Genomic DNA, 25,874 nt, shown 5'->3' on the forward strand with positions numbered 1-25,874 from the left:
TAAAATCTCAGCTTTTGATTCAATTCACTTCTCACATTCTTTTAATAAGGACTGTTCATTTACCACACTGGTCATGTACCACCCCTATATATAAGGAGCACTTAGGAATATAGAATCCACCTCCCAACCATGACTCCAGTCTAAGAAAGGGGTTCATGAATTTTGGTGAAAAGCTGTCTCTGTCACCAGGCCATTGCACCTGAAGAATGAACTAAGACTTGTCACTCAAAATTACTGCTCAGCGTTAATTTGGTCAGTCAATTGGGCTCATCATCTCAAATGACTACGGTAGTAAATTAAAAAACAATCCAATTGTACTTCCTCTTTTATGGACATATTAGTCTATTTCTTATTATGACCAGCAGTGTCCCTAGACTCTCTAGGATCTACATTACATCACTATAAATGAGATAGCACAGAGTTGTGGTTTCCCCTTTTTCTTGAAATTATAACTAATGACGCAGCCACCACCTTCGGAAAAGCTAAAGCCAGAAAAATAAATATCCTTCTGTGTGCTGATGATATGGTTTTATTGTCCTAAATGGACATTTAGCTGATTCTAGAAGATAAAATCCTACTTTAGTTATAATACTAGCCGTGGTAACTAGGAAAACCCACAGATTAAGATTAACTATTCCAAAACCAAAATCAGCATTTCTGGTAAACGTTCTCCAAAATTGAATTGGGTGAAACCTCAACAACCCATATAGCAAAGCAACTGGCTTTGTTACCTAGAGAACATTTAGAAACTAGCTTGCCTTAAAAAATTTCCTGCAACATTACATTGCTTAAAATTAGATATTTTATCATTGTTTTATAAGAAATTTTATGGCCATGGCAGTGTTTGATAGCATCTGCATTCAGTGCTTCAAGTAGTAAGTAGCCAAGCCATGTCCTTTGGCACAAAAGTTGGCCTTCTATCATCCATTTGTTTGTGTATCAGCATGAACTCATAATTGTTTTCTGAAAAAAAAAAAATATATATATATATATATATATTGATCTGGCTTGCGGGTACTTCCTAATCCCACAGCCGTAATGCAGGAGTGACCTTCCAGTAGGCCATGCAAACCTTTTTGCTTAATTTGTCCAATTGGACACAACTGTACACGAGTTTGGCTAACCAACCACTAAAGTCTATAGGTCTACATTTAGAATGATGAGGAAAACGAAGACAAGCAGCACTGATTATTTACCATGTTCTGAGCAAAGTTCTGAGTGCTTTCCTTGTACTATCTCATCTAATCTTAACCACATACCTTTATGTGATAGGTAATATTTCTTTCCCCATTTTATAGATAAGAAAGCAGAGGCACTAAGAAGATAATTAATTGCCTAGCATATGTGTGAGGCTAAGTAACCTGCCTATTTGTCTACTGTGCTCCTAGGATCCACTGCTGTGGACCCTGTAGCATGTATTTAAATGGCCACAGTCTGTCATTAAGCCCTACCCTAAGAAGCTTTACAAAACTCCTTATTGTCTCATTGTCAGGAAATACTTTGTTACAGCATCTAAAAAATGAGAAACCCCAAAAAAAATTCTACTAAAAGAAGAATTGCTGTGCTTCTCCTGATAAATTATTTATTTTTACTCTGTGGACACTGACTTATGATTATGTTTTTCTCTCTGTATGTTTAAAAAACTCAAGTTTGCGTCCTACCTCTGACACACATGTGGGACCATAACTGTATCTTCTTTACCCTGCCCTTGTTTTCTCTTTGCCTAGTTTCTTCACTTGTAATCTTGTTTTACTATATGTATCTAAAAACCACCTAACATCCTTTATGGATTGAGGTAAAGGATGCCCAGGACTGCCAGCTCTGGAGTCAAACTGACCAGGTTTGAATCTGGTCCATCTCTTAGATCATATTATCTTGGACAAAGTTAACTTGTCAAGACTCAGCTAGCTTTCTTTCTTAGAAAGTAGGAATAACACAGTATTTATCTCATGGTTAATAGGCAGAAGTAAATGAGAAAATATGTGAAAACCACTGAACGCTGTCAGTCATCAGTGTGCAGTAAGTGTTGGTGATTGTGATGACAGTGGTGATGATCACGATGGGAGAGAGATAGAAATAAAGAAAAACCATAGATCTGTGCTAAAGAATGAGTCCCTGCTAGTGCCACCCCACCAGCTCTCACTCCAGCCTTCTTCACCTTAGCACACACAGGTCCACAAAAAATATGTTCACATACAGGTGTTTTGGGGTGGAGGAATTTCCTCTATCCTTCAAGGTCTTTCTAACGGAACTGAGAATCAAATTGACATGAGACAGATTAACAGAAAAAAATCGAATTTAGTAGCTTATGTACAGGAAATCCATACAGACATGGAAATTCCAGAGACAGTCAGGCAACATGAGGCTTGCATGAGCTAAGGAAAGGTGTGGGGGTCAGAGGATACAAAGGGGAGGAAGGCATTTAGAAGGAAGTTAAGAGGAAATGTTTAGAAAACAAAGATTGCCCTATTATGCAGTTAAGTTCCATAAGTAAAAGGGAATCTCTATTAATAGCAGTCTTCCTGGTACAGGCAAGCAGTTGGACGGGGAGCTAAAGAGTTTTCTCTGAATCTATTGGTTGGGTTTTTTTTTTTTAATTTTTTAAAAAAATTTAAGTTTGAGAAAGAGACAGAGCACGAGCAGGAGAGGGGCAGAGAGAGGGAGACACAGGATCTGAACCAGGCTCTAGGCTTTGAGCTGTCAACACAGAGTCCAATGTGGAGCTCGAACCCACGAACATTGAGTCATGACCTGAGCTGAAGTCAGATGCTTAACCAACTCAGCTACCCAGGTACCCCTAAATCTACTAGGGTTTGATTGCATTTAACTTAAAATGATGTCCATGCCAAAGTGGCCCATCTTAGGGTGACCTGCCTTTAGCTCCTATAAGAGCATTACTAGACTTAAGAATCCAGTGAGCATCAATTTCAACCATTCAGCTCCCCTGAAATTCCCTTCCTTACCTTTGCTAGTACACATTCATCTCTATTTGTCCCCTAATATTAAACATATATATGGGCCACATTGTGTCCATGTACTTAGGTATTCATATTCACTTTAAAATCTACTAACTCTTAGATTTCCAAATCTAAGCATACTCCTTCCACTCAGTGCTCAACTAGAGGTTATTTAGAATGAAATCTCAAACTGTAGCTTCTTGTAAACAAGCCAAGGGGACACCTCAGTTAGCCCTCCAGCAAGATTCTATGATGCAAACAACTCATGAACAAATCAGCCAGTTTCAATGTACAGCCTTAGCTAAGCTGAGCTCAGTGGAGATTTAAGCTGATGCAAGAATAATGAATTTATAATTATAGACACGATAGCAAGTTGGATGGGCAAAAGCAAAAGAATGCAGGTTTCATCTCACGATTCCCTTTTCCTGCTTTGAACCCTGAGCTTCTCAGCAGGTCCAAGCTTTTTCCCTTTCAGCCCCCTATGGCTTTTCTTGCTCCCTTGGCTAGGACATTCAGAGGGCGCCAGTGTGAAAGAGGGGGCATGATCATTAAGACGAAGCTCCAAAGAGAAAGGAGTTGTGTTTGTACAATGCTGCACATGCTAGCATTAGAAGGCAAGCAGTGATTTCCTCTGAAAGCAGCCACAGGGCTCTCTGGAGGTCTTTTTCATGGTCTCCATGGTTACTGGCAGAGTCTTTTTTTTTTTTTTTCCCTGCCAGAGTGCCAGCAGCTCTGCCTCTTTTCATGGCTCTTGATGACAAATAGAGGGAGGAAGGAAATTATTTCTTTGGGATCCTGCTCTCTCATTACCAGGTGATGCATTCTAACCTGTGGGGGGATGATATATTACAGGATACTCTTAACACAGCAGCTTCAGGAACAGGAGACCATACGGCTGGCTTAGGGACCCTTTTCCCCAACCATCACTGTGCTGGCCAGATCCAGGGCTGTGAGCCCAAAGGGCCAGCAAAACAGAGAAGCCCACAGAAACAAGCTGCCCCACAGCATACATCTAGCTGATCTCTCTCTGGCTTACCAGTCACCTCATGGAGATCAGGGGATCCAAAAGTATAAAGAGTAGGAGCTTTTAAAACATTATTAAATTATAGAGACAGAACATTCAATGGCATGTAAATGTCATTTAAGTGCTTCATATGTATTTACTCATTTAAAACTACAACAGATCCTTAAGAAGGAGGTGTTAATATCATTTCTGTTTCACAGATAAGAAAATATGGGTACTGAGACTTTCATAACCTGTGTAAGTTTACTGGCTGGTTGGTAATGGAGCCGGGATTCTGATGGAGGCAGTCTAACCCCAGCATCTCTTGTCTTACCACTCACCATGCTGCCTGAGAACGCTCCTGCTGGGCGTCTGTGCCTGGTACCCTGCTATGTGGTATCCTGCTACCTGTCCAGCTTCTTAGAGAGCTGAGGACAGACAGAGCTGGTGCTAATGCGACACTGGGCTGGGGTCTTGGGAAGAATACTTCTGAAATACCTTAGCACAGAACAAGGGCTCTGAGAAAACAAAATTAAGGGGTCTTCAAGTCCTCTGGTAATTAAGACAGATGTGGGACAAGCACTTGGCAGATTACCCTGTACTGTGGAACAACAAGGAAGCCCCAGGCTGGAAACCAAATGTCTGCTTTCTAGTCCAGTCTGGCTCACCACCAAGACAATGTATGATGGTCCTGCAAGCAAGAACATTTGCTCTCACAAAAGCAGAGAGAGAGAGAGAGAGAATACTTATCTATAAATTTGTTTCCATCTTTGGAGACCAAAGAATCTGAGACACTTAGGACTCATATGGAATCAAGCAATGTAGGTTGGCATGTATCAATCAGGGTCTGAACAGAGAAGTCATAGAATATTAAAAGGTAACTCAAGAAAGTTTAATGGAAGGCTATTTAAAATTAACAAGAGAGGGTGACATAATTCCCCACCACCACTTCCCCAAAAAAAGCAGGAAAATGTTCCACCACTAGGTCAAAAGGATCAAGGAAGGGAGATGTTACTGGAACCTGCTGGGCTCTGGCTGTAGAAGAAGACCACCGGGCAGGAGCTGTGGCCTTTGGTAAGGAGGAAAAGTCATTGTCAGAAAGGAAAGTGGCTTCTCCCCTTTCTCCAGTCAGTTTTCCTGGCCAAACCCATTCAGAAGTCAGAGGGCAAGGGAACTCGGACGATAAAGTTATTGCAAGCCAACCTCAGAGCAGGACATTGCAGGGCAGCAAATGGATTTGAGAGGCAAATAGAAAAATATCCAGGTAGAGGATTCATCCCATGACCTTTGTGCTATGCCCAGATCGTGATCTCCCCAAAATCCCAAGACCACCAAGGAGTCCGAGTCACGTATGCAAGAACAAAGGGCATTTATTCAGGCTTAAGCTAGGGCTCCCACACCTCACCAATGCAATGGATCCGTGCTGAGAGCCCTGAACAAAGGAGGAGTAGGGTTTTTATTAATTCTAGGGCGGGAAAGGGGTGATGGACAGGGACTACAACGTGATCGGACAAGGTGACGGCAGAGGTTGTTACAGCGCAGAGGGATTGGTGAGTTTAGAGCAAGGTGGGCCAGAATAGTGGCCGGAATGTCCGGTACCTCCCAACCTCCAGTGACTGGTTCGGACACAGGGAAGGGCGGTGGCTCAAGCCTGCTGAGTCAGGCCTCAGAGACTTGGGTCTTCTAATCTCTGGGGCCTTCTGAAGCCTGTCATGGCGCTGGTTTGGTTCTTCACTTTGGAGCACCCCCACCACCAGCAGGAGGTGACAAGAGGTCATGCTCTTCCCTCCCTCATTCCCATCAAGTCAAAACCTGACTTCCTTCAGTGTGAACACTGCTCTGGAGCAGTCCCAGAAGATCCTGCCTGGCTATGTATGATCTCAGGCTGCTCAGGGTTGGCCAAGGATAACCTGATTGGACCACAGCTGAGCTCTTGCCTTACTTTCCCACTCTCTCCCTGCACCTCAGACCAAATGAACCCTAGAGATTAAACAATGGCCAGTAATGAGAGACAGAAGAAAGTCAGTCACCAGTTGCCCTCCAGTCTTCTAAAGCAATTATAAGGGAAAAATCTAGTAGTGAAATATAGTTACAAAGATAGAAAGTGTTATCCAAAAGTGCAATTATTATTATAGCCTCTTCCCACTAGGTGGAGAAATTTTAGAAATTTTAGAATTCAGAAGCTTGCATTCAATGCCACGGTTCTTTTAAAGTCTGTTTACTAGAAGCTTTATGCCTATTATGTTATTCAGTCCTTACCATCACCACTGTTATTATCCTGATGATAAACGTGAGGATACAAAAGCTCAGAGAGGACATGCAGCAGTGAGAACAGAATTAAATTAAATCACAGCATTATCCTGGCTCTCCAAAAGAGATAAGACTAGATTTAAACCTGGCTTCTTGGCTATTTCACCTCCACAGCAAATAACCAGAAACGCATCCTCTGTGTTGCATTTACCAGTAATGCAACATGATCAGTTCCACTTTGTTTTATTCAGTTGTAGGTAGCAATTTAAGACTAAGGACTAAGTGTTGTCTAAAATGAGAGACAATGAAAATCTGACTGGGGAGAAAGAAGGCTAAGCCATTTCATTTTTTCAAATAATTCTTCCAAAACTTATTTCTGGATTTCCTTTCCTATCTCCCCATAGACAGTCTTTTATCATCTTTATGAGTGTGTTAGTTTGCTAGGGCTGCCATAACAAAATACCCACAGACTGGATGGCTTAAGCAACAGAAATGTATTTTTTCGAATTTCTGAAGGGTGGAAGTTCACAAGCAAGGGGGCAGCAGGTGGTTTCTTCTGAGGCTGTGTCGTTCGTCGGCAGATGGCCACCCCCTTGGCTGCCTTATATGTGGTCTCTTCTCTGCAAGCCATGCCACTGGTGGGCCCTCATCTCTTCTTCTGAGAACATCAGTCATATTAGATTAGGGCCTGCCCTAATGGCTACATTTTAATTTAATTACCTCCTTAAAGCCTCAATCTCCAAATATAGTCACGTTCTGAGGCACTGGAGGTTAAAGCCGAATGAATTTGGGGACGGGAAGAACACAATTCACTTCATCGCAATGAGTATCAATTGGTTAATTTATTAAGTACCTTTCTCAGTGGTTTTCAGACCCATTTACCAGAATTTCCTGAACAACCCTTTTAACTGTGAAAGCTGAACTTCTCTCCAGACCTACTGAATCAGAGACACTGAATACAGAATCCAGGTGTTTGTGGTTTTAAAAAATTTCCCCTGGGGATTCTGAGATTGAGCCAGGGTTTAAAACTTCTAGGGTTAAATGTTCTAGAAATAACACTTGCTGTGTTCCAGTCATGCTATTAATGCTGTGTGTATTATCTCATTTAATCTTCACAATGAGGTATAAGGTAGGCACTTTTTATTATCCCCATTTTACAGACGAGGAAGCTTAGGCACAGAGAGGTTAAGTTACTTGCCTTCTTGCCTTCGTTCATAAAGCTGGTCAGAAGCAGGGCTGCGATATGAAGCCAGGCAGTCTGGCTCCAGACTCTGGGTCCCTACCCACTACTATCAACTGCTTCTTTCCCACAGTGTTGACCTCTGTCAGCCAAGTGTGGGACCCAAGTTAGATAAAAACTTGAACCTGAGAATCACTGATCGTTGTTTCACACTGATTACTGTCATTTCATGCTTAGATATTTGCATGCTTTACAAAAACTAAGCAAAGTTGTAAATGCTGCCTGTCTCCTAACATGATCTGTACATTTAAAAGGCATAACACGTGTACCAAGTGGTGAAGCGATTTGAAACCACTGAATACGTTTATGTAAAAGAATGAAGAATAAATGCTAGAGGAATTTAGTTCTTAAAGTGCACGCATAAGGACACAGGTCTGGTGAATAAGATGAGCCTGAAGATTTACTTTCTCCATTCCCTTGGTCCCTGTCTGCCTCTCCAGAGGCACCAGGATGGGGAGGAGGTGGGATGAGAAGAGACAGAGGAATCACCTCAGGTGCCTTCTTACTGATCACACTGTCTTCTTTTCTATGGATCTCCCCCCCTATATAACTCGTCTTTACTTGGAGGCCTTCAATGGACTGTACTTGTAATGTTATGTTCTCACACATATTCTGTTCTTTTGAGCCTCTTCTGGTTTTTTTCACAGGCTCCTAACGGTCTTGGTGCAACAGTCAAATCTCAGCGAGATTAATCACCAGGACAATGAGGTGAGCCTGCCCTCACAAGGAACAGTTGGCCGTCGCACATTTTAGGATTGCAGAAAGGGCTTTTCTGATCCAGTGCTTCCTATCATAAAGGTTCAAGGAGGGGATGGAGCACATTCTTTTGAGCCTCCCCTGAGAGGGGAGCTTGTGTCTTTACTATTAACCCTCAGGCAAAAATTTATCACCACTATGGGCATACCTTCCGCTGGGGAAGAATTTCTTGCATTAAGTACTTAAGCATTTTCATACCACTGAAATTTTGTAATTTCCCTCTGGACACGGAAAAATAAATATCAGTCTTTCCTGTCTTCTTGAGTCCCAGAAATTTAAATGGCAAGCTGTGACTGCCAGTTTTCTCTCTTTGAGTGAAAGATGACAGATAGATGATAATTCCAGGCTCCGGAGGCCACGTTATTAATGCCAGTGATCACTGTTGATGTTTCCTTTATGTTGCAGAGGCAACATAAGGCTTCCAAGAAGACAATACAGCACTCTCAAGCAAAATTCCTGCAGGAGTGTTACCAGACACCAGGCAGAGCTGCCCCCAGAGGAGCTTAGGATCTTATTCTAACTGCTTAACTCTTTTAAAAAGCAGGACTGATTTTTCATTACCCAGCCTGGTTTCTTTAACACGCTTCTTTAAACTGATTTAAATATCTGGTTTTTATTTTCTTTTTCTTTAATATAATATATCCTTCGTTTGGCTGTACTTTACTTAGAATATCTGATAAGTTTAAGAAAGTCTGATAGCACTGAAAATGCATATGGCTTCAAATACCAAATTACACTGTTTTAAAGGAAGCCAGGTGGCCATAGACAGCAGTGTGGGAGGAAGTGTCCTAACAGGAGCTGGGCCCCTTGTCTTTCTTGAACTTTCTGATTACAGGCTTCTTCCCAGCTGGCTTGCCATTAATGACCACACCAAAAAGCCCCTGCTTCACAACCTAGTTCTGAGTTTGGACACCACCCTGACTCAGTGGTCACACGCCACTTTCACCCTCCATGTTTTTAGGGGTTTAAAGCAAAACCCTAAGAGAAGGAAGATTGTACTGTTTTAAACTTCTGCTTTTAAAATGAGAACCAGAGATTAGAAAGCACACTTTGATCACTCTGCCCATGGTGTGAGAGCAGGGAGCTTGAGTGGTGCAATTTATGTCGGCTGATCAGAACTTCTAGAGCTTGGGAACATTGACAACCACTTCCCCCACCTACAGCTCCTACCCTCAGTCACCAAAACTGGGGCTTCTTAAAAAGGGGGCAAATTCAATCATTCATACCCTAACATTTAATTCCTCTTATAGGCCTTCACCTCTGTCCATTCTTCCCTAGCCTGGGAGGCCCCTTGGCTGGTGGGGACAGTTAAAGTAGACCCAACTCCTTCCAACATCAGTAATTGTTACACTTTGTGGATAATGTCTGCTAAATATTGAAATGCCTCCAGTTCCTTCTCATACAAAGTGACCTCTCAGAGGAGATTCCTCCCACTGTTACACCAGCATTGTGACTCAGTGGCTTTTCTGTGCAAAGAGAAGGGACCTCATAGAGGACACTACCATCCAGTGTTGCAGCTTCCTCTTTGGACCATGTCACAGCATGTCTGAAATCCATTTAAGCTAACTGCTATTGCTTGCCTGTGTTTTTTTGTGAATATGGTCAATCCATATAAATTTATAAGGTCTAGAAGCTCTTTACCACTGGGAAATAAGGACAGTTCAGAAATGGAAAGAAGATTACCTTGGTAGATTTCCTGCCTTGGCTTCTCAGCGCTCTGAACAAGCAGTGGCCTGCTCTTCCTCTCCTTCAATCACTTTGCCAGTGAGTTCCAAGCCCAATGCAGTCTTCATTATATTTGAGGGGATAACTATGAAAGTGTAGGCACATACATGCCCTACATCTGCTAAATAACAGGAAGGAAAAAAAAGATTGAAGGAAAAAACAAATAAGAGAAAAGGTAAGTTAATGCTGCTAGTGAAGCATTATGGTTTTCTAATACAAGAGAAAAGAGCAAAGCATACTTCTACAGAGTCCAAATGAAGTTATTTTCCAAGAATAACTGTAGGATCCCCAAGCTTATCAAATAAATGATTAAAGATTGAAGAATCAATTAGTAGAAATCTAACTTCATTAAGAGGTAATTTAGATTATAAACTGAAGCTAAAGAACAGAGAGAGGAAGAAAGAAAGCCTCTCTCCTATAACTGTTCCAGTAAAACAAAACATGATAGTACTTTATATCAGGGAAGTGATTATCTCCTTAGCAGCTGTCCTGATCTGAGCTCAGTGACTGAAAACCATTTTTTATATTATTAGTTTTTACTTGGGTAAGTAATATATGGACACATTTGCATTTGTAAAATTTAAATATTACAGGTAATGATAGGAAGTCCGTGATTACTTCCACCCTACTGTCTTAGTCTCCAGGTAATCACTGATGTGTCTCTTTCCCAATGTGTTCTATATATTCACGGAAGTGGACTGTAACATGAAGAGTATCACACTCTGTATGTTGTTCTACAACTTTGTTTCCTTCACCCAAGAGCTCTCTCCATGTTGATATATACAGATCTGTCTCATTCCTTTTAATGGCTTCATGATGTTCCACACTAGGAAAATACCTCTGTTTATTTTGCTACTTCCCTATGAATGTATACTTGGGTTGTCTCCAATTTTTCACCATAACAAACACTCTTCTAGAGAGTTCTTGTACAAGCCTCCTTGAGTATTTTACACAATCATTTCTGTAGGAGAATAATTGTTGGGCACTAGGGTGTACATTTTTATTTTTAATACACATGCCTGGTGCTTCGCCAAGATGGCTGTGTCATTTTATCGTTCCACCTACAGCGTAATAGGATCCTTGTCACGTTTTTCTTGTCTTAGTTTGCATTTCCCTGATAACTAATGAGATTGGGTACCATTTCAAATGTATAATGGTCCTTTTTATATCTTTTTTTGTGACTTGCCTATTTAGATCTTTTGCCCATTCATCTGTTGATTTACTTTGTCATTTCTGTATGGATTCATAGTTCATTTTTTATTCTGAACATCAATCCTTTATCTGCTGTTGAATTGCAAATAGTTTTTCATAACCTGTTGCTCATTTTAGAACTGTGATGTCTTTTCTAGTACAGAAATTTTAAAGTATGATATAATCAAAGTGATCATTCTTGTTCGTTACTGCTTTTGTTTTTGATGTATTTTTAAAGAAGGCTCTCAAGACATAACCCCTAAACCCTACAAGGCCCTAACCCCACAAGACATAACTACATTATGCTAACTTTTCTTTTAATTGTCCTGTGCTAATGGTCTGTTTGTTTTTCATTAACCACAGAGCTTAATTGTAAAGTAACTTATTTAGAAGCTCTCCACAGTATGGAGTTTCACACTGTAGGAAGGGTAAAATGGGCCAGATTGTCCTTTGTGCCTTTGTCCTTCTGGACCTCAGAGGAATCATTGATGTAGAGAGAAACTGTCTATTGAAGTTATAGGAAGCTGACAAGTTGCTAAACTCCAGGAATCTAATCCCTCTTGCTCTCATTTTAGCTTTGACAAGAAGAACACACCATTAAAAGGGGCTATGAACTAATGGCGTCTGGGTTAGAGCTTTAAATGCATTTATCCAGAGAAGGACTGTTTTGCATTGTATTTAGGATCCATTGTTGATCCTATATTGAATTCAAATTCTGATCTAAGTAGATTTTTGTGAGGGGCCAGACAATCCAAACTTCCATTATAACCGTACTCTGAGAAAATAATTCCAAGTTGCAAAAACAGATGTGAACCTTTGGATATAATTCTTAGAACTAAATTCACTTACAGCATTCCTAAGGCATAATCATAAGCAGAGACTGTGCATTATAAAGGCAAAATAAAAAATAAAAACCAGTGCCTGATTCTAGAAATCATTTTACTTTACAGTTAGTAAAAGGTAAAATAATAAATTTTTTAAAATGCTCTAGAATTTTTATTTATTTTATTTATCTAGAATTTTATCTAAAAATGAACTGCTTATAAAAATAAGAGTAGAATCACTGCTATTTACAAACCATCACATTACCCTTTCCCCTTAAGAGTCTAAAGACAGGCCATGTCTTTTTTATCATTGGATCTCTAGAATCTAGCTCAGGAACTTGCACATAGTAGGGCCTCCACCCCAAATATATATTTATGTATATATGTACATATGTATTATAGATACTGAATTATTCAATTTAAGGGAAAGTCATATTTTATTTTATTGGCCCTTTCTTTTCGTTTTGTTGACCCAATGCAGTTACCCATTTTATTTACCAGACTTGACTCTCCGGGTGACTTTTAATTATTTCCAAAATCTACTCTCAAAAAAAGATTTTATATCCTTTAGGATCTTCAAGAAATTTACTCTAGACTCTAGGCCAGGAGTCCTTGTTCATGTGTGCCGGTGTGATGGTGAAGCCTTTGGATCCCGCCTTAGAAAAATGTGTTAAATTACATAAAATAAAATACATAGGATTACAAAAGAAACCAATTATATTGAAAAAGTTGCTAAAATATTAAAGATCAAATCTGTAATAGTACTATGTAAGCTTGCTTGTTAATGCATTTATTAAGATTTAGTGGTGGGACCAATAACTACTGTACTAGTCATACATACAAAACACATTTTGACATATCTGAACTAACTAATGCAATGCAAAAGTATCTGTGATTTATATATTTGGCAAAGTCACAGATATTATTAACAGTACTGTGGTTTGTTGCCTATATTCATATTTTAAAAAGATGCTGAATTTCAATTTGAAGTTAATGACAGTGAAGATGTAATTTATTTCTCTGATCTAAGCTCACACAAAGCCTGAGTCCTGTCCATGGCTAGAACCTCTGTTGTGGTGGTAATTCCAGAAAAAGATCTCCCAAAAACGTTTATTCCAAAACTTTGGTTTACTCCCAAAAATTATTCCAACAAGTAGAATAATTGTAGGCCTCCCAAGGGGATCTGCTTGGAATGGGACAATGGTCATTTAATGGTCGTTTTATTTGCTCAAAAATATTTAAGTAGCTACCTTGTCTCACGTAGGCTTGATTCCTGCTCTAAGAGTTCACAATTTAGTGCAGAATGTAGATGGTCTGGTTAGTTGAAATATATATATAACAACTTAGGTCTCTGTTCTAAGGGCTTTGTTTTATAAGTTTGTTCTCATTGGAATTTGCGCTTTCACTTCCATGACTTAAGTTAATCTGTATTGCTTGTGTTAATGCCTCATTTAAATTATAAAAATCTCCATCCTAAAGGTTTTCATATTTTTGTTGGAAACATTGTTTTTGTCATTATAATAGAGAGAAAGTGAGCTGAGCGTTTTTGAAGAATATCATTATTAGTAGTCATTCCTACTGTCCTAAAACCCAACATCTTATTATTTTTAGTTATCAATTATAATCTGTGGTTATTGTGATGTGAATTGCTTATCCAGATGAGAAAACTCTAGGGGGTGCCTGAGTGGCTCAGTCGGTTAAGAGTTGGACTTTGGCTCAGGTCATGATCCCATAGTTTGTGAGTTCGAGTCTTGCATCAGGCTCTGTGCTGACAGCTAAGAGCCCTAGAGCCTGCTTCAGATTCTGTGTCTCCCTCTCTCTCCGCCTCTCCCCCATTCATGCTTTGTCTTTCTCTCTCTCTCTCAAAAATAAACAAACATTAAAAAAATTTTTTTAAAGAAAACACTAAAACAAAGATAATAAAATAAATTTACTAATCTTTGTGATCTATAGTTTATAAAATGTTTTCAAAATACAAATCGGAGAAAATGGCTTTCATTCCTGCACTTATAACTGTCTATTTTTTTAATCTTCTAAAGCACACAAAAGTTATTATTGTGTCCTGTAGACAAAAAGTAGGAATGAGTGTGCGTTTATTCCTATTGTTTGTCTACAGGAGACAACTTTTGTGAGGAGTAGTCATATGTGACTGAGATATTAATAGTACATGAATTTTTAAATGTCAGCCAGAGCCAAGCTGGATTTCTGTGAACTTCTAGATCCTTTAGAAAATCTAGATCTTCTGAAGGATCTAGAATTGTTTGGCTGACTCTTCAGCCCTTGCTATAATTTTACACCACCCCCAAGCTCTGAGGCACCAAGATGAAGGATATGGCAAACACCGGGCCACATCATACATTTCTCTCTCTGTGCCTTTTAGTGTCTGCTAGAGCCAGTCTAAAGGTGCAACCCTGAACACTTACTCAGATTTCTGGTTCAGAAAACACAGAAGTTACAGTGGTTTTAGAAAAAAAACAAAAACCAAAAAGTTCTAAGACACTGATAGGACTTGTAAGCCCTTAAACAAAATCACAGTGGTACAGGCTCCAGGCACAGATTTACCCCTCTGCATAGGAGTGCTGCTCCAAAGCAACCCTGATACCCATCCAACAGTTAGGACATTCATTCACCCCTATCAGCAGTCTCAGAATGGATTCTAAGCCAACTAAAACTTGACATTTCCCTTCAAAGCATTCTGGAGAGCTGTGCTCTTAACTGAATGTGAGTTACTTTTCAGCTGTTGAGCCAAAATTTTCTGTTTTTCAAAGGAGTGGGGTTCTCCTGTCACCAGGGCCATCTGGGTGTTTGTTGCAACATGTCTGCAAATGACTCCTAGCTTTTCAGCTCCTAGATGCTTCCAAGGCCCAACTGAGTCCTCAGTGAAATTCCAGAGAGCAGCTGGTAGAAAAGTTCTCCATAGTTTGGAAACAGATGGCTGGTTTACATTCAACAAACTGGTATTTTATGCTCTCCATGAGTCCAGGGGAGCCTTGATAACCAATAATCCTCTGATTCTTCCTGTGAATATTTCTTGAACACTTACTGTGTGCTCAGTGCTGTGGGCATACCACATCAAATAAGGCAAGGCCTCTGCCTTTAAATGCATCACAGCTGAAGCGTGACCTGTCACCACTCAGTGCAGACACCAGTCTCTGAGCATGAAGTCAACCCCTTAAATGGCCACCAGTCTTAACACAACTGTGATGCCTGCTGGCTGAACAGAAGCTGGAGGAAAGAGAAGGAGGCAGTTGTAAGAAAAAAGTATATTTTCTTGAACAAAGTATGTTGTGCAGTGCCACGAGCTGCACTAAAGCTGATTTTGAAAGTTTTGGTTTTCATATTACTATAAGAGGATTTATTTTTATTTCTCATTAGCCCAATTGAAAAAAATAGCAACAGAAAAGTTCCCTTGACTTGACTGAGTATTTGCAACCTGTTATATAGTTATATAGTATAATATAAACTGAGTGTGTGTGTGTGTGTGTGTGTGTAATTATTATTATTTCAAGAAGGAATAGAATAATTCAAGTCTTGATTTAGGGTCATTCAGATGATGACCAGTACACCCAAATTCTAGGGCTGGGGGGAGAAAATATATAGTTCAGTACCTTACCAAAATAAATACTTGCCAGCTGTGTATTTAGTAAGAGCCTAGAGGCAATGCCAAATGAAGCAAATAATAATATAGGATGCCAACACTTACTCTAATGAAAACCATCATTCCAGAAAATTAGAAGACCCTGAATCATGTTAAAATCACAAAGAAAATAATTTCCAACACTTGAGCTCATTTCCAAAATGAAAGCCTACCACCATGATGTGGGGAGAGAATGTTATTCTCCAGTGTGGGAGAGATCTGGAATTGAATCCCAGCTGTGGCATGTACCCATGGCCTTGAACAAATTACTTAACCTGTATTTTGGGTTCCTCACCTGTAAAATGGACCTAAACATACCTACCCCTTATGATTGTGTATGTATGTAAATATTCAATGAGGTAGTATATATACATTTCTTGACAGGAAGTATATATACAAAAAATGGTAGTGTTCCTCCCCACCCTGCCACTTTACCAAAACATGCAGAAGTTGGGCTTTTAAGGTTTTTTTTTGGCAGGGGGTTGGGGTTGTTTTAAGGAAATAACTCCTGAAGTTTAACAGTTCTGTTTAGGAGATAATGACTAGCAGTGCATGATCACAATTTAAAATCATAACCACATTTTCACACTGAGTTCTCATATAACTAAATCATATCTATACATACAGTGATTGCCATCTACCTATTTGGACAGCTCATCAAAAATTCTACCAGGTTTCAGTTGAAAAGTTGGTAACAATGACCATATCAGAAAAATTGATTTTTCTATAAAGGAGAAGTCATGTTTTGCCTTTTTTTAAATGTATATAATTTTTAAAAGCATAGCTAGATTTTACAAAAGCAAAAAGTTCAATCAAGGACAGTGAAGACATTCATTTTAAATAATTGCTTACTATTTACTACCTATGACGTTCCTGACACTGTTCTAAACTCCAGGGAATCAAACAGTAGATAAGGGCCTACCCTCATGAAGTTTACACTCCATTGACTTCAAATTTTCTTTGATGTCTTTAACTCTGGATACTCATAGCCCTTCATGATGAAGCCAATGACTCTGAAGCAAATGGGAATCAGCACTGGGAAAGGGAAATCCATGCATAATAAAAATAATCTGATTCCCTTGAGTCCAGATTTTATAATGAAGAAGACTTTTTGAAATGCATCAAATTATTCTGAATCCCAAGCAAATATTCAGCTGTCAGAATAAGAACAAGAAGTTCCTCTGCTTTAGTTATCTGCATTCTTTTCCATATGAAACCAATTGCTTCTTGAATTATCCTCAAGAATATACCTGGAGGCTCACTTATATGTCTCCTATAACTTGAAAGCAGACTGTAATATAATGATTTAGAATTTTAAAACTTCTCAGGAGATTAACATTTTAATCGCAGCAACCCACAAACCTCTAACCCTAGATTCAGTTCTGTGCTCACAGGACTGGCGAAGTTCACAGACTTGAGAACTTCTCTAGAACTCAGCTTCCTCTTCTATAAAATGAGAAGGATGGTGGTACCTGTCAAAGTTTGTCAACTGCTATAGCAATTAACTCAAAAATTCAGTGGCCTAACACAGTAAAAGCTTACTTCTTTTCTGTTTTTAAGCCTATTTATTTATATTGAGAGGGAGAGAAAGAGAATGAGTGGGCAGGGACAGAGAGGGGGGAATAGAGGATATGAAGCATTCTCTGTGCTGACAGCAGACAGTCCCACGTGGGGCTCATGTGAGAGATCATTACCTGAGCTGAAGTTGAGCACTTAACCAACTGAGCCACTCAGTTGCCACAAAAGCTTATTTCTTTAGAATCATAGTCCAATACTGGTCAATAAGATAGGCTTATTCTCCCTCAACAGTTAGGGTCCTGGGCTTCATAATTAAACATGGTTCTAGCATCTTCTCCAGTCTTATTCTCTGCATTCATTTTTTTGGATGAGGAAAGAGAGAAGGTATGTAAGACCATATGGGTTTTGTTTTCTATGCAGGCCCGGTAGGGGCTTCCACCCCTTTTGTCCACATTGCAATGATCAGGACACAGTCTGATGGCCATATATATCTGCTGGGAGGCTGGGGAATGTACTCAGTGTGCCCTGGAGGGAGACAAAATAGAGTTTGGTGACCATACAGCAGACTTTGCCATGGTACTTAGTTCAGAATGTTGTTAATTAAGTGAAATAATATACATAAGAACTCGTAAAGATCTTTGGATCAAAAAATGTTAGACTTGTATCTTTATGTTATCTGCCTAGATGACTTTAAAAAAAACCTTTAAAGCTGCCCATATCCCTTACCTCCTTTACCAGGCATCTTAATCGAGAGTCATTTTAGATATATTTTGTGTAATTGAAAGATGTGGGGAAGGGGAAGAGGCCATCTTTTTATAGTACATGCCCAGACAATAGTGGTTCCTTTTGGTTACCATCTTCCAGCATAAGCTCATTTTATTATTAAATGATGCCTAAAGTGTGTAACCTTGAACCCTAAAATAAGCTGAGATTCACCAAATGGACTCATCCAAGCTACCACAGAGTGAGTTCTTCTAAAGAAAGTAAATCAGATCATGTCAACATCATTTTATTTATTTATTTTTAATGTTTTATTTATTTCTAGGAGAGAGAGAGACAGCGTGAGCAGGGGAGGGTCAGAGAGAGAAGGAGTCACAGACCAAAACAGTCTCCAGGCTCTGAGCTGGCAGTCAGCACAGAGCCCGACGCGGGGCTCGAACCCACAAACCTCAAGATCATGACCTAAGCGAAAGTCGGACGCTTAATCGACTAAGCCACTCAGGCGCCCCTCAACATCATTTTAAAACCCTTCACTGTCTTTCCAATGACTTTAGAATAAACTCTGAATGCTTTATTCAGAGTTAGGATCCCCACCCCACATTCCCAGGATCAGCCTTATCTCCCTCTCAAGACTCAACTCACATGGCTATCTCTCCCACTCCATTTCTTCTTTTATTCAACAGCTATTTATCTAGTCTCTGTTGTAGCCACTGGGGATACTGCAGTAAAATCCCTCGTGGTGGGATATGGCAGGTTAGCGTGACCCCAGTTACAAGTGGTTGCTTCTGTGGCTTGGCGCTTGCTGTTCTGCTCCTCCAAGCCTAACTCATAGAGGCCCATGTATAATAGTCACTAACTCCATAGTTACTCTCTCACAGCACCCCACTTGCAGTCTTTATAGCATTGCACAATCTGGAAAATCCTTTTGCCCATTTGCATTTGCTATCCATCTTCCTCTACCACACTGCAGTTCCCATGAGGGCAAGGATCTTTTTTATCTAATTCACTACAGTATCTTCAACACTTACTTTGCTGGCACAAAGCAGAAACTCAGCAAATACCTGTTGATTGAATGACTTAAGGAATGAACTGACAGGCAGCAATCATTTTATGTGCTGATGGCACTTGGGCCTGGAGAAAAAGTCTGAGTTGCATTTTCCTTCCTGATAGCCTCTGCTCACCTCTCCCCTTTCTGACTGTGGTTTTGTAGGGAATGACACCGCTTCACTGGGCAGCTTTCCACAACCGGCCTCAACATACCCAAATGCTGCTGAAGAAAGGAGCAGACCCCACTCTTGTGGATAAAGACTTTAAAACAGCTCTGCACTGGGCAGTCCAGGTGAGAAATTGGTCAGCAAACTTGTCTCAAGTTTAGATGGTGTAAAACAATGTTAACAGTTCTCTGAGTATGTTGGACCTGAAAGATGGAATTATCAAAGGTGCAGCCACTGCCATGAAATGGAGGTTGTTTGTGTGCTAGGGCAAGTAAGATTCTCCGCCCTTCTCCTGTCCTTCATATCCAGAGAGGCAATAGCAAACCTGTCCATTTGGAGGATGGGAGTGCATCAGTTGTGGAGAAGAAACCCCACCAAGATACAGAGGAGGAAGAAAGCCTGCTTTGAGTGTTACACACACACACACACACACACACATACACACATGCACACATACACATAAACAGACACATAACACCTCTCTCACTTGCTCTCTCACTCTCTCCATCTGCATGCTTGCTTAGTAGCTCACAGCACACCAGGAAAAACTTTCAAAGATTTACTAGCAAAATCTCTTCAAAGTCTTTGGACTGTAACTCTCTTCTTCCTTCCAAATCTCCGAAAGCAGAGTTATTCCAGATGATCCTGAATTCTGTGCTGAGGACTGAAAATCATGCCTCATAATGCTATACCACGATCACAAAGGGAGACTTTATCAGTACACATGACCAAAGAAAGCAGAATAGGCCCACAAAATCTATTGAGGGGGAAAGAGAGAATAGGGTGAAAGAATGATCATAGCTAGCATTTATTGACATGTTTTCTATTTGCAAGAAGAATGGTTAACTAAGAGTCTTCTCCATCCTTCAGAGGAGAGCGATATTATGCATCATTTCAACAAACTTAACCTTTTCTATCTTATGATAGCCAAACATAGACACCTCCACTGTTTATCTTCATCAACTCAGGAAGGCACCCTTGCCATACTGCTGCCAGCATCCTTGTAAGAGGGGTTTCTGCCTTCCTTAGTGGTGGTGGTTTCATTCAGTTGTTTCACGTGCCAGTCATACAAGAGATGGGCACCTGGCACTTTCAGGCCTGAGGGAAGAGGCAAACAGAAGTGATTTGGAAACTGCTCTGGTTTTGTCCCTCCAACTCTGGTGTCAGTTACTCTGTACAAGGACCAGCCCTGAGCAAAACTGTGAATTGAGCAAAACTTATTTTGTCATCCCTACCCGCCCATAGCATCCTCCTACATACTTTCAGTATCTAATCTCCCACCCTGCCCCTGAGGCGCTGTCCCTTGGCTGTGCTGGTGCTGATGTGACAGTGGTATCCAAATCAAGCCATTTCCTATATTCACCCTCATCACCCTTGCCTTTTAACCCCACGGATTTCTGATGGGGCTCACATCTCTGCTCCCACTTCCTCCACCCCTCCCCCAATTTAGAGCTGCTGCTCCAGTCCTGCACATGCAATGGAATCATCAGCAGTGCTTGGAAAATGATAGGTCCCCAGAGCCCACTTCACACCTAATTTGGACTCTCTTCAGGGGTGGGAACCCTTGCTCTTACCCTCAAGGAGGCAGTTTGGCAAAATGAAAAGTTAGAAAATCTGTTTGTATTGACAGACGTAGTTTTGATCTGAGGAAAATCACCAATACCTTCTTGGATTAACAATCAGTGGATCTTTGGGATATGAGTGAGATTGTGCACATGACAGCACTTTGTAATGTGCTAGGTAATTAGAATAGATAGCCATTTTCATTATGTTTCCCAATTTTTTCCACAACAGCTTAGTTATGATACCCACATCATCATCTTTCTCCCTACTAGATGATATCACTTTTAATATCTGCTACATTGATTTCAGTCCTGTCTGCACTTTAAAATCATCTGACGAGCTTTTAAGCGATATTGGATACTGAAGCCCCATATCCTTAGATTTTCAGTCAGTTGTTCTGGCGTAGAGCCCAGGCATCCATATTTTTAAAGCTTCCCTTCATCTCAGGGGACTATGATATGCACCTAGGGCTGAAAACCAATGAGGGAGCATAAAGCAAACTGATGCCTCACAAACCACCTCCTACCCTCTACCCCACATGGGTAGGATATGTGTGATATTCCTCAGGCACTGCTGGCTGCCCAAGAACAAAGGAAAGGACTGAGAACAAATGGTTGAACTGATAGAGATCAGAGGACCTCAGTCTCCATCAGTTTCCAAATCTTTGTAAATTACAAGAAAAAGGCTATCTTATCAATAGCCTAATCTCCAGGAACTCCCTACTATTAATTATAATGATTTGCTAGAGGGAAAAACAACAATAGCCTGACAATAGCGAGGCCTCCAGTATCCTGTGAGTCTTCTTTAGCACTTGGAAATCCCTTTAAGAAACTTCCTCTTGACTTTATCTCTCCCACCTCCATGGCATATGGAGTCACTCTTCACAACCCCAGTTCAGCTCTTTCTGCCCATTGGTCCTGTCCCTGTGCTGTAATAAAATCACTTTTTTGCACCGAAGACACCTAAAGAATTCTTTCTTGGTCATCAGCTCCAGACCCCCATCACTCCAAAACCCCATCAAAAACACTATGATAAATGAATTCATATTAATGGGCACTAAAACCTTATTTACCTCTACCTAAGATATTTGAATTTTTGACCATGATTTTATATAAGCATCTTGTGTCACTCATTTATTTACTAATTGCTTAATATATATTTCTTGAGTACCTACTGTGTATCTGGCATTGAGTGTCAAAAGCTTAACAAAGCAAGTTCCTTCTAAAACCCCTACAACTGTATGAAATATGCCCTGTGTGAGTGTGGGAGTATGTTAGCATACTTTTTTCTAAGGAAGGCATCCATGAGTTTCTTCACTTCCTCAGTGAGGATCAGTAACTACACCCCAAAAGGTTAAGAATCACTGTTGTGGGAGAACCATGCACGCTCTGTCTCCTTGTGGTTAGCAGTGAAATTCAGAAGTGGTGTGTCCTGGCCTTTACTCTGCAAAGAAGGCTAAGGTCAGCTGAACCACAATTACACTTGCCTCCTTTACATTTCTCATTCATTTATAGTATAGGACCAGCATTGTGCTCCTTTTATAGTTTTTCCACAGGAATGAGTCTATTTCCCTTTGTCATTAATTCCTTTCCCTGAACTTGCTGCTCTTCTCTTGGACCATATGAGATCACATTTAAAGCTATAGCACTTTGGAATAATAAAGCTCCTGTATTCAACCCAGATATCCAAGGCAGGAAAGATTGGAAACATCAGGCTCATGAAGTGATCTGGAGTTGGGCTTCTGCCTCATCTCTCAGGTCCCTTGGTAACTGGTGGTACCTTCCTGTGGGCCCACTGTCCTCATTCACCTCCCCTGTCTTCCCAGGAAACCCTGCCACTTGGCTCTGTCCGGGTCAACACTGAGCAGAGCCCTGATCCCATCCAATCTCCCTTGATGGCAGCTCAGTCCCTTCAGGGCATGTTGTTGCCTATCTGTGAGGACACCGGTTTATCAGGAGTCCACATGGGTGTCTTTCCTCCACAAGGCAGAAATTCAGTTCCCAGTCTCTTTCTCACTTTTTTCCTCAGAAATCCTGTCACTTCAGCTATCATTCCCACCAGAAGGTTCTCATCAGGTTCAGTATTTGTATTCCTACTTTTAGCCCTTTTCTTTTCCATTCTGTTCTCATGTTGCCACCAGGTGCTCTTTCTACAAATCCCAAAGGAATGTATGAATACAACTGCTATTCCACCCAAACAGTTATGGTCACTGTTGGTTCTTGGCTTAAAAACCTTCAATGAGTTCCATCTGAACTATCTCTTGTACTCTAGACTCATATTTCTAGCTCTCCTGAGCCTCTCCACATCATTTCCCAGACACTTCAAACTGGACATGTCCAAATTTAACCCAATATCTCTCACACCACACTCCTATCTTCCAGTAGCCCAAGCTAAAAGGCCTCTGCATGATCCATGAATCCTTCCTTATTTCCCTTCACTGTCTAGTTCATTATTAAGACCCCTCAATTCTACCCCCTCCATTCTCACATCTCTGTTATCTCCTTTCTATCCCCACTGTACAGGTCATGGTTGTACTAGGAAACATACCCCATTCACATTGTATAAATTGGCAGAGATTCATGAAGAGGCTATTTCCATACCACAGCACATTGCCATTTAGGACATCTGGGCCTGAGAGGGCGTGGGAGGGAGTGGTTACTAAGACAGAGAAAGCTAGAGCTGTACCAGAGGGTCCAGGACAGTACAGGTAGCCTTTGATGGAATGAACAAACTGTGGCCTGGCAGGGAGAGAACTAAATGATAAACGCCCCAATCTCTGTCCTCCTATACCCATCTCCTGTAAGTGCCACGCACTGGCCAAACCTAACAGGAGGACAAGAAAGTCCATTTGATGCAACTTATACAGACTAAAAAGTAAAGAGCAGGATGGAAAAACATAGGAGGGTAAGCCTGGAAGAGCAAATGGAGACAATTTTGTACACCTGCCATCGCTTCCTTAGCTCAGGTTTCTACCATCTCTCACCTCAACAGTTTCACTATTTGTATTCCTACTTTCAGCCTTTTTCTTCTCCATTCTGTTCTCACATTGCCACCAAGTGCTCTTTCTACAAATTCCAAAGGAATGTACAAATACAACTGTTCTTCCACCCAAACAGTTACGGTCACTATTGGTCCTTGGTTTAAAAACCTTCAGTGAGTTCCATTTTTTCATACAGAACAAACTCCCTGGGCTAGCACCTACTGTTGTGAACAACCACTCCTCAACCTCCACCCACTCCCTGACCTCTCTTCTTCAGCCCATATAGACTTTACTCCAGTCACACTGAAATATGAGCAATCTCTTTACCTTAGAGATTCATTCTGTCTCCTCCTTAATCACATTCTTCTCTTGGTGAAACCCTTCTTCTTGCACTCCCCACATCATCCCTTCCACATGAAGAATTTCTGCATATTCTTTCTTATTCCTGAAGGCACAACTAAATGCCACCTTCTTTGTTAGGCTCCTTTTCAAAATTGTTCCCTCTAAGTGGCACATCTAGTGTGCTTAAAGGCAATGTGCCTTATTCAGGTAGATGTCTCTCAAGACCCAAAACAGATCTTTGTGAATCTTAGGTCCTCCAAGAAGTGTTCACTGAATCCAGTCCAATAAATTTACCCATCTCAAATCAATGAGATTAATGGCTTATTGAGTTCTTTATTTAGAACACCATTTGTTAGCTTAACTGTGCCTTGTAGGAGTGTAAAAGTCTTAATACCCAGGGATGTTTTTCTAATGGTAGGATCTAGGATAGATATGATGGCAGGTCAGTGAAGGGGCCAAGTATCTACTGCCCCTCAAATCTTGCCCCTAGCTCTCTCCTCTGCTTACTAGAAGATATGTTTGTTTGGAATCTTCCTCAGAAATACTTTTCTTTCAGTACATTTTTCAAGGGAGATTAGAAAGAAAAGAATTACAGTAATTAAAAAGTATTTCATGTTTGTTCATTCAGTATGTGGTTATGTGGTTAAGGAAATTAAACACACGCGCACACACACACACACACACACACCCTAATAGCTCTTTAATATAACCTTTAAGCCTCTAGTGCTTGAGACTGGTTTGGTCCAGGTGATCCAATATGGAATTCTCGTCCTTCCTGTGGTGAAGATCTGTGATCAACCTTCTGGATTATGTCAAAGTCTTATAAATATACTTTTACCCTAAATATATTCAGAATAACAATGGATAAGTGTCATATACCAGTGACCACCATAAGGTGAAAGAATATTGGAGTTGCAAAGGACCACAGTAAATCATGTAGTCTCACTATTCAGTTCACAGGTAAAGAAACTAGTGACACAAGGAGGTTGTCATTTGACCAGATATACCCAATGCCTACATAGGTACCCAGGCCATATGACTCCCAGGAAGACTTACAAAGTCACTAAGCCCAAAGTAAACAAAGAAAGAAATTGCAAAATCCATCTCTCTGGGAGCAAAGGCCAACCTGCTTAGGAAACTGCAGTCTTGAAGGGCAACCTAAGTTTAAGTGGCCACATGTGTCAGCTCCCCAGTGCTCGAGTAAAGACATGAAGGGATGCAGTAAAAGGAGAAAATGATAGGGACTTACCTAGGAGTAAACAGAAGTAGAAAAAGAAGTGAAAAGAGTAAAAGGAGGAAGATAATGAGGAAAAGAGAGAGAAACTAAAAAGGATGGGTATTCTGTTTGGCTTTGCTTATAGTTTATAAGGCTTATTTTACTCATCTGTTTATTTGTTGCTCAGTAAATATTTATTGAGTATTACTCTCTGCTAGGGTTCATTTCAGCAGAAAGATTCCCAGTCATAACATTCAGCAAGGACACAGTAGAGATATCCTGGAGACCTTCAGCTTGTCAGACAACCAAAAGTGGTATTTAATCCCTTTCTACACACTAACAGAGCAATAAAGGAGTTTTTGTTTTTGTTTTTTGTTTGTTTCTTTATTTCCTAAACTATAGTAGTTTGTTTTCCTATAGTTTTTGTTTTGTTTTGTTTTGTTTTTTGATTGTTTTCCAAAGTATTAGAAAACCTATGAAATGTGGCAATGAGAAACAGTGAAATCTGGCCATGTGTAGCAACATGGATGGACCTTGAGGGTGTTATGCTGAGCGACATAAGTCAGGCAGAGAAGGACAAATATCATATGTTTGCATGTATAGGAGGATTAGGAGGAACTTGACGGAGGACCAAGGGAGAGAAGAAGGGGGGAAATGGTGGGGGAAAGGGAGAGAGGCAAACCATGAGAGACTCTTGAATGCTGACAAAAACTGAGGACTGATGGATGTGGGGGGGGG

The 25,874-nt window shown here is 40.5% G+C and overlaps 1 protein-coding gene across 1 annotated transcript in view; it reads left to right on the forward strand.

Moving 5' to 3' along the window:
• Positions 1 to 25,874, forward strand: part of ANKRD55 (ankyrin repeat domain 55) — an 88,148-nt gene that overhangs the window by 37,580 nt on the left and 24,694 nt on the right. Inside the window, exons 5-6 of the mRNA XM_039244532.1 lie at positions 8,098 to 8,158; positions 19,032 to 19,160. Coding sequence (XP_039100463.1) covers positions 8,098 to 8,158; positions 19,032 to 19,160 — 190 coding nt within the window. The remainder of the gene's footprint in view (positions 1 to 8,097; positions 8,159 to 19,031; positions 19,161 to 25,874) is intronic.

The sequence above is a fragment of the Hyaena hyaena genome, unplaced genomic scaffold (assembly GCF_003009895.1).
Source record: "Hyaena hyaena isolate Hyena2069 unplaced genomic scaffold, ASM300989v1 scaffold_241, whole genome shotgun sequence".
NCBI classification, from domain to species: Eukaryota; Metazoa; Chordata; class Mammalia; order Carnivora; family Hyaenidae; genus Hyaena; species Hyaena hyaena.